The following is a 14,043-nucleotide window of genomic DNA, read 5'->3' on the forward strand; positions in this document are numbered from 1 at the left end:
ATTTCAGATACATTAATGGAAAAAGACTCACAATGTAGAATTTTAAAGACTCTGAGGGCTGGAGAGCTCCAGAATACAAATGAATGTCTGTTAAAGACTGACAAGGTGGTTTTGTTTTCTCTGTATTAGGATATTCCAGTGGTTAGAACTGCCGACCTTCAACTGCACACAACTTGAGTTTAGTCCTGCAAGACTCTTCTGCCTCTGCTTAAGTGTCCTTCAGCATGGCACTGGAACTGGCACTCACATCAAGATGTTACACATCGCACCATGATGAGATTTTTTTTTTTTCCTTTTTTTTTTTTTCCTCTAAGCCCATAATCACTCATCTGATTAATTTCAAAATTGAATTCACAGGCCCAAGTTCATGCTGTGCAGTTTATTAGTGCTGAGAACACTAGCTGATTAGTTCAACAGAAAATTGATCTGTTGTGATTTTCATTCATCACTTTAGTTAAATGTCAGAGGAAAACTGTAAACACTGGTTGGCTACAGCTTCATAAATACTGACATTAGGTAATTTTTTTATAGTTTTATATCATCATGTAGTTTACTGCTATATTTTTTCCTTTATTTTTTACTTGCAGATTAGAGAAAGTAATAATTCTAAAATAAAAGTTCATGAAATTAAAATTTCTGGCATTTTATGGACTGAGCATTTTATTCAAAAATAAATATATAATAATTAAAATTTAAATAAAGTGCAGCTCTACTTATACACAGCATATTATTTTATAACTGAAATTTCATGAATGCAAAGAAAACACTGATAAAAACTAATCTAGCACACTGTAACATAACACCAAATCTAGTCTAATCAACTGGGAGTTTAAAATTACAAATAACAAAGAAGCACACCCTGAGCTAAAGACGGAGCATGAGGAAATGATCTCTTCCGCCCTCCATAACCTGCAACACTGTTCCACTTTGTTTGCATGATTAACAAGCGACCGAGCCGTGGAAGAGATCAATAAGCACTGGCCTTTTACGGGACTGAGTCTGACGTTGTAACCCTACCTTTGTGCCCTTCCTATTCCGCAGCCAATTATGTGATATGATCAATACGCGTCAGTAATGGGATATCGATGCTTCTTGTGGCGATTCTGTGGCACAGGCTGGAAAAATCCATGGCTGGTGCAACACATAAACACTCCTCCTATACTTAGCTGCCACCGGGCAGTGCATCACTACGGTTCATAATATCTGTTTCCTTTGACAAGAGAGAGAGGAACTATGAAGCTGTTTATCTCCCCCCCAGAAAGAGGCTGCTAATGTATTGGAGTGTGCGTTTCTGTGTGTGTGTGTGTGTGTGTGTGTGTGTGTGTGTGTGTGTGTATCTGTGTGTGTGTGTGTGTGTGTGTGTGTGTGTGTGTGTGTGTGTGTGTGTGTGTATACAGCTGGGTTTGGAGGTGTCCGCAGGGTGGGGGGTGGGAACTGCTGTGCCTCTCCCCGCAGTACAATTCAGATCCTAATCTGTTCCCGACCGCAGGAAACAGCCACAATCAGTCCACCACCACAACAACTCAAATTAGACTCCCGGCAACAGCACTGCTCCGACAAAAGCTAAGTGTCATTACTGACAGTCGTGGATGAAGACAGATGCCAGTCAAGGCCTGGAAAAAAAAAAAAAAAACACTGGCGACTGATTAACAACTGAAGAGTCGAAATCAATTAAAGACGAAGAAAAAAAAAAAAAGATCTTCTATGGTCTGGTCTGAGAGAAGCGGCAGGGGAGAGATTCAGCCATCTGGCTCACCACTACAGAGACAGGACTGTGGCCTCGCCTTTCTTGTTTCTCTGCGGAGCGATGGCGCCCAGCAGAGAATGGCTGGCTGTGGAAAGATTCAGGCCGCCATTCCACCGCATGCCCATGCTAATCACCCCCAACAACCACTATGCAGATGGAGCCTCTTTAGAAATCAGACGGTGTCCATAAGGCTCCATGATCTCTTTGTCCATCTCTAGTGGAAAAGGCAACATGTTGTCATGGCGGATCTGTTTCCTCAAAGTGTAATGTGTCCCCAGGGGGTTAGTTAGATAAGATAATTATGAGAGGATGCTAACAGAATGATCCTTGTGTTCACACGTGCAAAAATTACAGGTAATGCTACCGTCACCTACAAAAACACTCTCCGCTCTCGATATTGGAATGTTCTTCACTAGATTCGCTGTAAGCTGCATTTACATGACATCACTTCAGTTCTCTCCCTCTCAGTCGGAAAGATTATAGGTCAACGCAGAGTTCCCCCGCATAAACTCTGTGCTCGCGTTTTCAGACGAGCAGCGTTCCCCGAGGAATGCAGGGAAGAGAAGGAAGAGAGACGCATGTGAATGCTCTGAAGGTTTTCTGTGTTGGAGAGATGATAAAATGCATGGCTCTGGTTTCCAGCACCAACTACGGGAGTCATGTTCAAGACACTGGAAGAGACCAAATGAAGGCAACATAATAATAAGATGTACTGTAGTAATGTAACGATTTAAGAATATGCACCACAGGGCAAAAAAAAAAAAAAAAAAAAAATTACTTTAATTGCTCTGTACTAGATATTTAATGATGCCCAATGTTTCCCATATATACACCACCACCCCCCCACAATCCCACTACTGGGTACCACACTGGCTACCAAAGCTAGTCTGACAGTCTTCTTAAATTTTGACCATAGTACATCACATCTTTGCACTGAGGAATATTTGTCAGATGATAATATACAACTGATAGAAAATTCCTCCCAAGACCTATCCACCCACAAGACTCCATTCTCCTGTATTCTCCATTAGTTCTGTCGTGAAACAAACCGAGCTGTGAGATGAACACACATTCACATCCCTACAATTCAGCGCGTTCTGGTGATTTTTAGTACTTCAAAATGCTCAACCCTTCATATCTCTGCAGCAGCATTTCTGCCCTCCGTGTCCACAATGGCACGCATTCAAATTGGGGCCTGTGCAGCTGAGTGCTCACTGTTTAAATTTGGATGCACACCATTTGGATTATTACAGTCAGGGTGAAAAGGGTTAAGCTGTGTGCCAGTCAAGAGCAGGAATCAATAGACCAAAATTTACAGGTTAAACTGTAAGAACTAGCATTTGATCATTATCATTCAATGAGTATTAAATCATTGTATTTAATGATTATTAATCTATGCTTCAATTTACATTTACATTCTTCCTTTAAATGTTCCCTTATTCTCTGTGGGGAATTTCAGTGTTTGCATTGAGCCTAAAATCTGCTTCAGCACCACATCTTGTGGTAGCTGTGGTGTGTGTTGCTCGGAGCTCAGGCAGATGTAGCAGGTATTTACTGTATGTGGAAAGTCAGAAATAAAAAAAAAAAAAAAAAGAAAAGTGGCTTGTTTGAATTCCAAATTCACTTCCTGTTTCTTTTTCCCCACTGCACAAGCAGCAGGCGTGCAGAGCTGGAGCGGTCTGTGCGTGACCATTCATTTGCACATAATGAATATCGACCTCAACCGCTACGCAATTCATTCAACTGTTGCATTATACAACAACTACTTAACTGTTTTGCTGTTTAAGTCTGTGCTAAGCATCCTTCCACTCACATAACAGTGCGAGCCGGACACTCGTATTTATTTATTTTCTGAGAGCCTGTATGGTCGACTAACGAATGTGTAGAGAAGCTGAAACCTTATGCTCTGCTGTATTTAGAAGGAAAGATTTCTCCCTACATCAGCAGAGCCTTGTGTATCTATTATATAATAACTATATACCTGGTTGTTGTGGTGGTGAGGTCCAGATGCTAATTACTATTTCATTATATATTAAAAGCAAAAAGTTTTTGAGCAAACAAAGGACAAACAGTAAAGTTTCCTTGTCTCCCTGCTGCAGCGTAGCACACAGCAAAATAAAATAACTAGGAACCAGGAAGTGCAAAGGCTGAATTAGAGTCATTAGAAACTGAACTTTAATCTCTGGTCCAATCCATGAACTCATCTCATTTTCTCTTATTACTCATGTGACACACAGTTTAACAGGAAGTTTCTCTTAAGTGATTCACTAGCTTTGTATTTTTTTAAAGCTTTTCTGGCTTGCTTTCAAAACTTTTGTTACACAGAAACACAACACAAAAATGGTTTCAGTTCAACACATTTCATGCCTCATAAATGGTATATTTCTGAAGGTGTTTAACACTTTTCCAAAAGGGGACAGATGTTCACACCTCAATGCCAGCGCTAGATTTGTTCTGTTATTCACATGGGATTTAGAGGATAGGTTTTTTTTGTTTTTTTTATCATCATGAAGCACTGTGGGTGAAAAATAAATAAATAAGGCAAAGTAAGTCACATATTGATATTCTATTCATATGCAGAGTGTCATAAAACCACTACACAGTGCTAAGTGCAAGCATCACAGAGGTACAGAGAAACCTTTCAACACCTTTTTTGAGATACTAAGGATATTCAAATGTTTGTACAGCTGACAAACGTTGTTTTAACAGGATAAATTCTTACTTAGCTGACAAGTTGAACAGAAGCAGCTGGGCACGTAAAACCCTCACTGCTGGGTTGGTTGTCTGTTACTTATGTTTCCAAGGAAATACTTATTTTTAGGCCAAGTGGATACTAAGACTGTCCTTCAACTTGAGAAAGTTCAAGCTCTCTCCCACCGCAAGGCATCCGCCCTAATGAAGTGACCTTGAACAGGACACTGGATTCCCACCAGCTCTGGGAATCCTGCTCTGTACTCCTGCCTCGGTGTGAAAACAGGTTTAGAGGTTAAGAAAAGAAATATAACTAGTGATCAATGCATTGCTAGGCCCCTACTATATCCCCTGGGATTAAAGGAATATTAAATATTTTTTGTACAACCTGATTGTATTTTCATAGCTTTGCTTGTCATTCCTATTGATTATGATATTATTAAGCTCACCAGGTTCAGTTTTGATCATCTGCAGTTGGGGCGATATCATTATAACAACCAGGTCAGATGACCACACGTCATCAGCAATGTTTTGTTAATCCAAACCACATATTTTGACTTTACTGTAACTGTATGTATAATCACCAGGAAACATGGTCACACTTCCAGCCATAAAGTAGATAGACTAAATTAATCTACTTCCTTATAACTTGTCTTCAGTTTACAACTAATAACACGGATGGGTTTCTATAGCATTTTCTCAAATCTCAAGCTGGTTCCGAATATGGTCATCAAATCTGAATCTCTTATCAAATCAATTCTAATAGTTTATTAGATTAAAAAAAGTGTAACGTTTTTATTTGACTTAAAAAGAAGAAGATTTAACAATCTAGCTATTTCTCATCACATTAATAACACAGTTGGTGATTTTAATTGTTATTTAAGGACCAATTACCAGAAAAGCATGACACTGACACAAACAGAAACTATGGGAATTAACTAGCAAACCTAAAACATGGACAGTCTACTGCGCTGAAGGGTTGTAGAGCTTTCACCACATATTTTGTCACTGCAGCTCTGTGACATTCATTAACCCTGTCCTCACTCATTTTTCCTCTTGCTGTGGGGGAAAACATTGCTCCTCACTCCTTGGGGGAGCAACATTGTTTCGCATGCAGTATGCAGTATGCAGTTAGCGTTACCTGAGGGTGAACTTTCTGTCACAGAATACAGTGTATCACTGGCAGGCGGGGGGGGGGGGACTTGTCCTTCTCAACTTATCAAAAATGCCACAAGTTCTTACTTTAACATGCTAGATGGCAGATGTCTCCTCCTGAAATCAGCTATGTGCACCACTCCCTAACTGCAGTCATCCGAACTGTTCATATGTGTGAAAGGTCTCGTAGCTTAATCTCATAGTTTCCCATTAACACAGACAGGTTGAGACAAAGGCTATTTCTATCCATAAACATTGTTATTCCAGTTCTGGAACTGACAACACACAAGCCACATGAATATTGAAAGTTTCAGTTAAAAAGATTTTCATGACCTTAGGAGTCGGATTACCTCACACAGAAGGTTAGAAACCCCCAGCCTAGACCCATTCACTCCTTGTCAATCCCATTAGCTGCCGGTGGCACCGGCCCAGCTGTGCAACCCAGAACGTGTCTCTAACGAGCTCCATTAGCAGTATTACCTGCATCCGGAAGGCACTGAGGTCACAGGGTCAACAGTAGACCAAACGCGGAGATTAAATTACTCCTGAGGGAGGTAGGGGTGGGTGGTTGTCTAGAGTAGTCACCACCTCCCTCCCCACACTGGTCACAAACATAGATTTCAGAATAGTACATGGCCTGGCATTTACCATGTCATTTTCCGGTTCATACACTCTCTCTGATCTTATTTCCAACCCTGCAGAGCTCTTTAAGACGGGGCTTTCAGTGTGTTATAAGCATAACCAGGGATCAGGCCACCATACACTTGTGCAGTCAACTGAAGAAACAGACGGATATGCGAATTAGAACACTGTAACTGAATATACTGAAAAACAAAAGTGGTCATAAAGAGTTAAAGCTAATGGCTAAGCGGGGGTACAGACTTGAGGATGGGGTAAATGGAGAAAGGTTTAGCATATGGTGCCAAAATAACACAGAATACCACCCAACTACAGCTCTATGGAGCTTTTTAGTCTCTTTTAGCTCATTGGTTGTTTTGGGTTTGTGGCACATTTACTGTATGGTTCAGTTTCTCCTGTCTCATTCAACCTGAGGTAAGGTGATGTTTTCAGCAAACAAGCTGAGGTAAACCCATTATAGTTAGAGACCAAACCAGAGCTAAAAGATATATAAATACAAGATTTTATTTGTCAAGTGGTGAACTTAACACTAATAAATCCTGATGCTGCTTTTTGTCTGCTGTGAGCCAGCTGCTAGCTAAACACATTAACCATAACAAGCGGCATTTTGCTAGCTATGTTTCCTCTGCCATGTAAGCCAACTTTTACCGCAATGTCTAGACGACTCCTGCTGCTTTCATATTTAGTTATCCTCTGAGAAAGATGTTTGAGGTTCTGAAAGCCTGTTCTTGACCACGTATCATAACCTCTGAATAATACACATGCAAAGCAAATGAGCACCTTCTTTGACAAGCTAGCAGTTAGCCATTTTTTCTGGAGAACCACTCCTTACTGAATTCTCAATTATTTTTACCAGCAGTTTGGTTTATGACAATATTCCCCACAGCAGGTGGGCAAGAACGCGTTTAATCTCAAATTCTCTTTCAAGAGGCAGACTTTCAGTTTTGTGCTGTACAAGTTAATCCACTTCGCTCATGGTGTTTCTGTCCTGTAAAAAAAAAAAAAAAAAAGAAAAAAAAAAAAGCTTTAACTGTTTCTTTTCTGTTTTGGCATGAATTAGAAAACTACCTGAAAATGAAAGTGGATGGAACCCCATTTGATACATTCATGATTATCCTTGTTTATATTTCCATTGCCAGCATATTGATAGCAGAATTTAACAACCCATAATTCAGATCAGCTCTGGTTACTTGCCAGCAGCAGCCAATATATCTGGTGGGAGCAGGACAAAGAGGAAGAATCTCAATTACCGTGAGTGGAAGCAGCAGGCTGTGTGTGAGATCTGGAGCCCCGCAGAGCACAGAGAGGCTCCAGGAGAGCTCTGGGCTCAGCCAACAGTGATTCAATCTGAACACAGGTACTGTAACATCTCTCACACACACACACACACTTACAGACATACACATAACAAGCAAGCGTGTGCGCACACGCACACACACACAGAAACAAAAGCACAGCAGCACACACAAACATATCCATCTGACTCATCCCAAAGGTATTCACAACTACCTCACTAACAGGAGAAAAAAAAAAAAAACATTGCAAAAGAGAAAGCAGAGCTCAGTCTTTGTCTTTCAGACACAGCCTGAGGCACCGGCTTCTAGATATGTACACTTTGAGCTCTGAAACATCTCCAAACACCAGTGCTCATTAAGCATCCGTTTACAACCTTGAGGTAGAGAAAAATGCCTCACTACCCTTTAAAATACAATACTGGGATTTTTTTTTGACCACCCAAATGAAGGTCATCTTGATAGCTTCTTTCTGGGAGCCACATCACCTCCCCTCCTGTCCACAACAAAGCAGAGAAGTCTGAACTCAGAGTTCTTGTGCCCACGCTCACATATATTTATATTCCTAAATTATCAGCATTTTAAGCAAAAAATAAAATTGTACCAACAAATCAAACTCATCTCTTGTTTCAACAAAAGTAACAGTCTTGATAATCTTGAATATTCATGTGATTCATTACAAATAAAGCCGGTTCTGTTAACTTGTGGTCTTTATTTGGGAAAACATGAAATTTTCAGTCCGTGTTTACTTTATCCTTTCAACTGTAAAATAATATGTTATATTAAATAAACTTTTCTTTCATTATTAACTTAATGTTGAATATGTTAAATGTCAGTTTCAAGTTTACATTGTTTAATTATCCATTTCAGAACATCAAATCATGAGTTCAGCTGACAAAATGTCAGATACAATTGTTTCCTTCACTCATCAACTGAAGTTATTTGAAAACATTGTTAACTTATTCTGACATATTCCCCAGCATATGCAATGCATGCTCTAAATTTACAAGATTAAAATTCCCCAGAGAGCCTTCTGTTTTCTCAAATGAAAAAGTTACATGATGCCGGCTGTTGTGTGGTTTTATAACTGTGTCTCTGAGGTGTCAGATGGTTTTCAAAAGTGAAACAATATAAAGTGATGAAGATAGGTCTGTAATTCAGAAACTTCCTGCATCCTTGTTGTGCAAGGAACTTTAATCATAGTGGTCATATTGCGAAAAAAATGTTATAGTGACTGCTAGTGCAGCAAAAGCTGTCATGAGTAAAAGTAAACTGAAATAAAAATCTAAGCTGTGACAATATAAAATAATGTAACTCTAACTTGGAATAAGTTAACAGACATAAAATTCAGTTGTATAAACTCAAAGTTTATCCTTGTTATATCCTGTTAAACATCACAGGGGCTGGATGTATCCCAGTATAGTGCATGCTGGGATAGATCCAGCCCCGGTGGCGGGCTACAACCTGGACAAGTCACCACGCTATCACAGGGCTGGCACATATAGCTAGACAACCACACTTTCATTCACATCTATGGGCAATTTATGGGTCAGTTTTTGTAACCTTCATGACTTGTAGGAGGAGACCCACTATGGTCAATGATTGTTTTCACTTGTTTAGTCTACAAAACGTCATGAACAGTCATCATAAATGTCACAATTTCTCAGAGCCCAACACACATCATCATCATAAAGTTGCTTGTTTTGTCCAGCACATCCTCGCATGACAGAAGCAGGAGTTAGCAGATGTTTGACTCAATCACTCAATGTCCAAAATAGAAGTTTTCTTTTAATGGACTAATCGATTAATCAACTCACTGTTTCAGCATTAAAACGCATGTAGACATGAGAACGAGCAAAACTCCACACAGAAAGCCCATGTTTGGTTTGGTCTGAACTGAGGATCTCCTCGACAAGGTACGACAAATATCAAACAGACCTTTTGTAGTGTCGTAGCACATGCCAAAACGTCCACTAACAAACCATCAAAATCTGAAAAACTATCCATTGTGCTCTACAGAATGCACTAAAACACAATAACGCACTGGAGCACAAACTGGGATTGGTGCCAACGTTTAAAGCATTATTGTGATTAGGGTCGGCTAACAACAGCAACTGAACAAAATTAGTGGGTCAATAGAAAATGGAGAAGCACATGAGAGTTACACTTCCATTGAAAGACCAGTCTGATTCAAGTCACACAGCATTAACAACCAATGTTAACACACACTTCCTGTGTCAAACAGATCTAAGGATACTAAATGTGTCACAGCAAGGTATAACTAGAGACAAAACTCAACTTTGGGGAAACTATCGATCACCGCGCAGCCGTTGATGAAAGACAAATTTTGCCCAGAGCAAATAATGTAATCGCTCTGCCTCACCTCCTCTTCATTTGGCTGAGCCACTGACTCTTGTGTGTTCTAAGTGTTAAAGCACATGCGCTCTGACCTTTTTCTTATGATAAATCACATACCACTGTTCTGCTGCCAGGATTTTGTTTAACCCAATTTGTCACTGAGGACACCCCTTCCACCCTCACTGCAGATCCACACTGTGGGACTGGGAAGCATGGGATTAGTGGGCGGATCAAAGCATGCCATCCAGACCTCTCTCTCGCCTTGTAATCATGGAAGTCAGTAGCTTCTGGAGCTGATAAGATGAAGCTACCGCTGCTCAGTAGCCAAATAGAGAAGGACTGGAGACTAGAACTGCAGCTAACTATTATTTTCCCTGATTAATTTGTCAGTTTTATTACATTAAAGCATTTAGTCTAAGAAGTGTCAGAAAAGAATATCACAAGTTCACAAAGCCTGATGTAATGTTATGAAATTGCTTGCTTTGCCTGACAGACTGTCCAAAACCCCCCAAAAATATGCAATTAACACTGATACAAAACAGAGAAAGCAACAAAGCAACAGATTCTCACTGTTGGGATGCCAGAACCAGAATATTTGGCTTTTTTTTCTTCATGAATGACCACAAAGATTAATTCATTATCAAAAAATTGTTGTCAAATACAACTCTGTTTATGGACCAATCAATTCATTACTTCTTCAAACATGACGGAAAAGCAAGAAATCAAACAACACAGAGAGTGAAAGCCAGACATTCACACATTGTTATGACAGAAACGGGGTCTTGGAAGTTGTGCCAAGAATATCAGACAAATGTGCTGTCAGTGGGCAATTGCTGTGGTATGATAGCTGTTTCGGCCTCTGCGGGGCACGACGATAACAATAACTGAAACAATTCAGGATGCGGGCAACTGTGATCAATTCCCTGACTTATCACCATACGTGGTACTTCAGAGCGGACTTCGGGGTGGATAAAAAAGTCAATAGAAAGGTTTGCCACAGTGCACTTTTACTCTACTGCTGTGGTCACGTAAACTTCCTGTGGCACCCGACACTTCCTCGTATTGGCTTTGGAAATATGAGGGAGCTGAAGTGGAGAGGGAGCTTTCCAGAGTGTGGCATCTAGAATGCAAACCTATAATCGCACCACAATGTAGACTCATGTTTTCTTTGAGTCTAATTATACACAAAGGCGGTTACTCCTCTTGTCACCCCTATGCCGCTTTGTGGCACGGGTAAAATATAAAAGATCGCTGCCACCTTATGATAGCACTGCTACAGCTAAACCAAAAGGATTTGGAGAGTATCAGCTAAACCTTCCGTAACCATCAAGCACTGATTTTCAAGCATTTTTATTCATTTGTCCAAGCTCTGTATTGAACATCCACACCCACCTGGTGCTCCAAAGGGTCAACAACAGTAAAGATAAACTGCTGCAAATAACTGAAGCTAGGATTGATACGTTTTTAATTCCTCTTCAGTAAGCTAATGATCATTCCTGCTCCCTTTGCACTTGGAACTAGACTGTATAATACTCACTTAAGACCCTTTAATCTAAAGTAAATGTGAGGATGTTGTAGCTGTCACTGTGAGTTCATTTCGTTGGCACTTCATATTCCTGATAACATGACAATGAGCAATCGTACACAGGTTGATATCATATTTGAGTACTGCAGGAAACAGGTATGATCATCCTTGAGGCCGCCAGCTGAGCACCAAGATTACACCTTAGTGTCTAAAGATGTCTGTGGACTTAATTCCTTCCTTCACCTGTGCAAAACTGAATGGCTCTTAATGTGTTTAAGCACCTAACTACTGTATGTAATTGTATTATCACAGATGTACTGATAGTAGAGCTACACTGCGCTGAGGCCATGAAGCGGGCTTGTTGTGACAGGAAGGTTTCTGTGTAAAATCTGTGGGCCCACAGTGGGAAATCCAGGAATAAGATGCTGCAAAATGTCACTCAGCTTTCCACAGAATCAAAGCAATGCATGGAACATCTCTGTGTACCCGCCGGCTGCCCAGGCAATCCCAAGGTGTGAATAAGAAGCAGAGCAATGCATATACAAGCATGATGTGCATAGTCACAAGACATAGCCTGGAGGTGTGAATCAAACACATCACCTGCTGGTTTGAAGTTAACACAGAGGACGACTCACCTGTGACATCTGGGGTCTGAAATTGATCTCCTTCAGGTCCACTGATCCCGGCGAGAGGTTGTGCAACATCTGGCACAGGAGCACCCCGTCTCGCAGGGCCTGTGCCAAGTCGAAGACGGCCGCCGAGGGCCACACGACCCGGTGGTTCGGGGGCAGGACCTTGCAGTCTATCAACCACCGCCCGCATTGTCTCCACTCCTCCATAGCGGCTCCCGGAGGCTCTCCTCGCAAAGTAACCGAGTCCACGAGCTGGTTCACAGTGGTGCTGAGAGCGGCGGTTCACGGCGCAGGCACTAAGGTCGCTTCCCTACCAGCGCCGGATGTCTCAATCATTCACTATCGGCTCGGTGATCAAGCAGTTTCACAACTTTATGTTAATAGCTGTACGTCACCGCACTATATCCCCATCCCAGACGCATGTCAGCTCTCCTCTCCTCTCAACATGGAAATGATGAAAGCTTGAGAATGACTCAAATAATCACAGCGTTTCATCAAATCAGGCTCAGCAGGCGGCAGCAGAAAACAGAGACGGGCTACGGGAACCTTCTTCATTCTTAAAAAGTTTTGTCAACATATCCAATACAAAGGGCGTGAATGAAGGGTTACAACAGTGGCAAATAAAACAGCTGGATGCAGCGGTTTGTCATGTAGCCTATCGACTTCACTAGAGTCTCACATTTCAGTGAACCACACCACACAGCCTACAACACAATGTGGAAAAAACAGCGTTTCAAGTCTGTTTAGTTGTTGAAATCTAAGTCCGGAGTCACCTACCGCGTTCGCATTGAACGTTTCCTCACAAGTTAAACGTCAAAAACAAGAACTTCCAGTAATTTCCAGAGCGAAAAAAAGAGGAGATAATACACACAAGAGTCTGTCCACAACGCCAGGATCTCCCTCTTCCCACAACACAATCTAAACATCGCTCTGCGGTCGCGGATACATGTCCAGTGAAAACAAGAATCAAGCGTCTACATTTACCCGTTTAATGTTACTTTGCTTCGCGCCTTTACGCACGCCCAAAAACAGCGTTACGCCTTCACACAGCTTCGCTTTTCTGTGATTTCTGCCTCCCTTCCGTTCATGTCCTCTCTCCCTCTCTCTCTCTCTCTCTCCCTCGCGTCTCCCAATCCTCGTTTCCCTTTCGGACTGAGATGTTTAGCGGTCCCAACTCCCGACCCGCGCTGTACAGATCTGAGGGGGAAAGCGTCCAGGCTTTCAGGCTAGGTGTTGAGCCGCTGGTCGAACAGGGTTCGCACGTGCTGATTATCTCGTGCAAACTTGGATAGTGTGTCCGCACTTCGCTAAAGTGGCTCCATACTCCAAGAATGTGAGTTTCAGGGAATATTTTTTGAACCGGGAGCAGTGGATGCGCCCTCTGACGGATGAAGCGCGCACTGCACGGGATTCTAATGCAAGGTATTAAAGGGACAGTTCAGACAAAAACAAACAAAAAAAAAACACAATACACATTTTCTGCCTTAACTGCAGTGTGATCGGTCCATAATGATGTTTGACTTGGTGCAAAGTGGAAAAAAACTGTGTGAAGCTTCTAACATCAGCACTGAACTGAAAGGTTGGCAGGTGCACTGGTGGAAAGTAGCCACCAGTTTTCAGTATATCTGCTCACAATGGTGTGGATTATTGTGAAGGTCTACATGATTTTATGTCTCAAAATCTGCTTATACTATTCAGTTGTATCATGTCTTCTATGCCTCTGGAGGAGCTTTGTGGAGTCTGAAGTACTGACCCCCTGATGACATCATCATCAGGGTTATCTCAGCTTGAGTTTGGAGAGTGCAAATCTGTAACAGAAAAGGTTAATTTACAAAGCGGAGGTGTGGAGTTTGAAAGACGTGTATTTACTAAGCAGAGAGGACCTGAAGACCTGGACACACTAAGATTTAAAAGGCAAAATCAATCTTTGTGAGAGTTCTGTGTGGAATTTCACTTTTCAAAATCTGACATGCAAATTTGCACCATTAACCAACAGAAAGCTAA

At 41.4% G+C, this 14,043-nt stretch overlaps 1 protein-coding gene across 2 annotated transcripts in view; it reads right to left on the reverse strand.

Annotated features, from left to right (window-relative positions):
• vav2 (vav guanine nucleotide exchange factor 2) overlaps nt 1-13,276 on the reverse strand; it is a 209,513-nt gene extending 196,237 nt beyond the window's left edge. For both annotated transcript variants that reach the window (XM_022766624.1, XM_022766625.1), the window contains exon 1: nt 12,043-13,276. In XM_022766624.1, coding sequence (XP_022622345.1) covers nt 12,043-12,246 — 204 coding nt within the window. In that variant the 5' untranslated portion in view covers nt 12,247-13,276. The remainder of the gene's footprint in view (nt 1-12,042) is intronic.
• Between the last annotated feature and the right edge of the window lie 767 nt (nt 13,277-14,043).

The sequence above is a fragment of the Seriola dumerili genome, unplaced genomic scaffold, assembly GCF_002260705.1.
Source record: "Seriola dumerili isolate Sdu_G_001 unplaced genomic scaffold, Sdu_1.0 BDQW01000877.1, whole genome shotgun sequence".
NCBI lineage: Eukaryota > Metazoa > Chordata > Actinopteri > Carangiformes > Carangidae > Seriola > Seriola dumerili.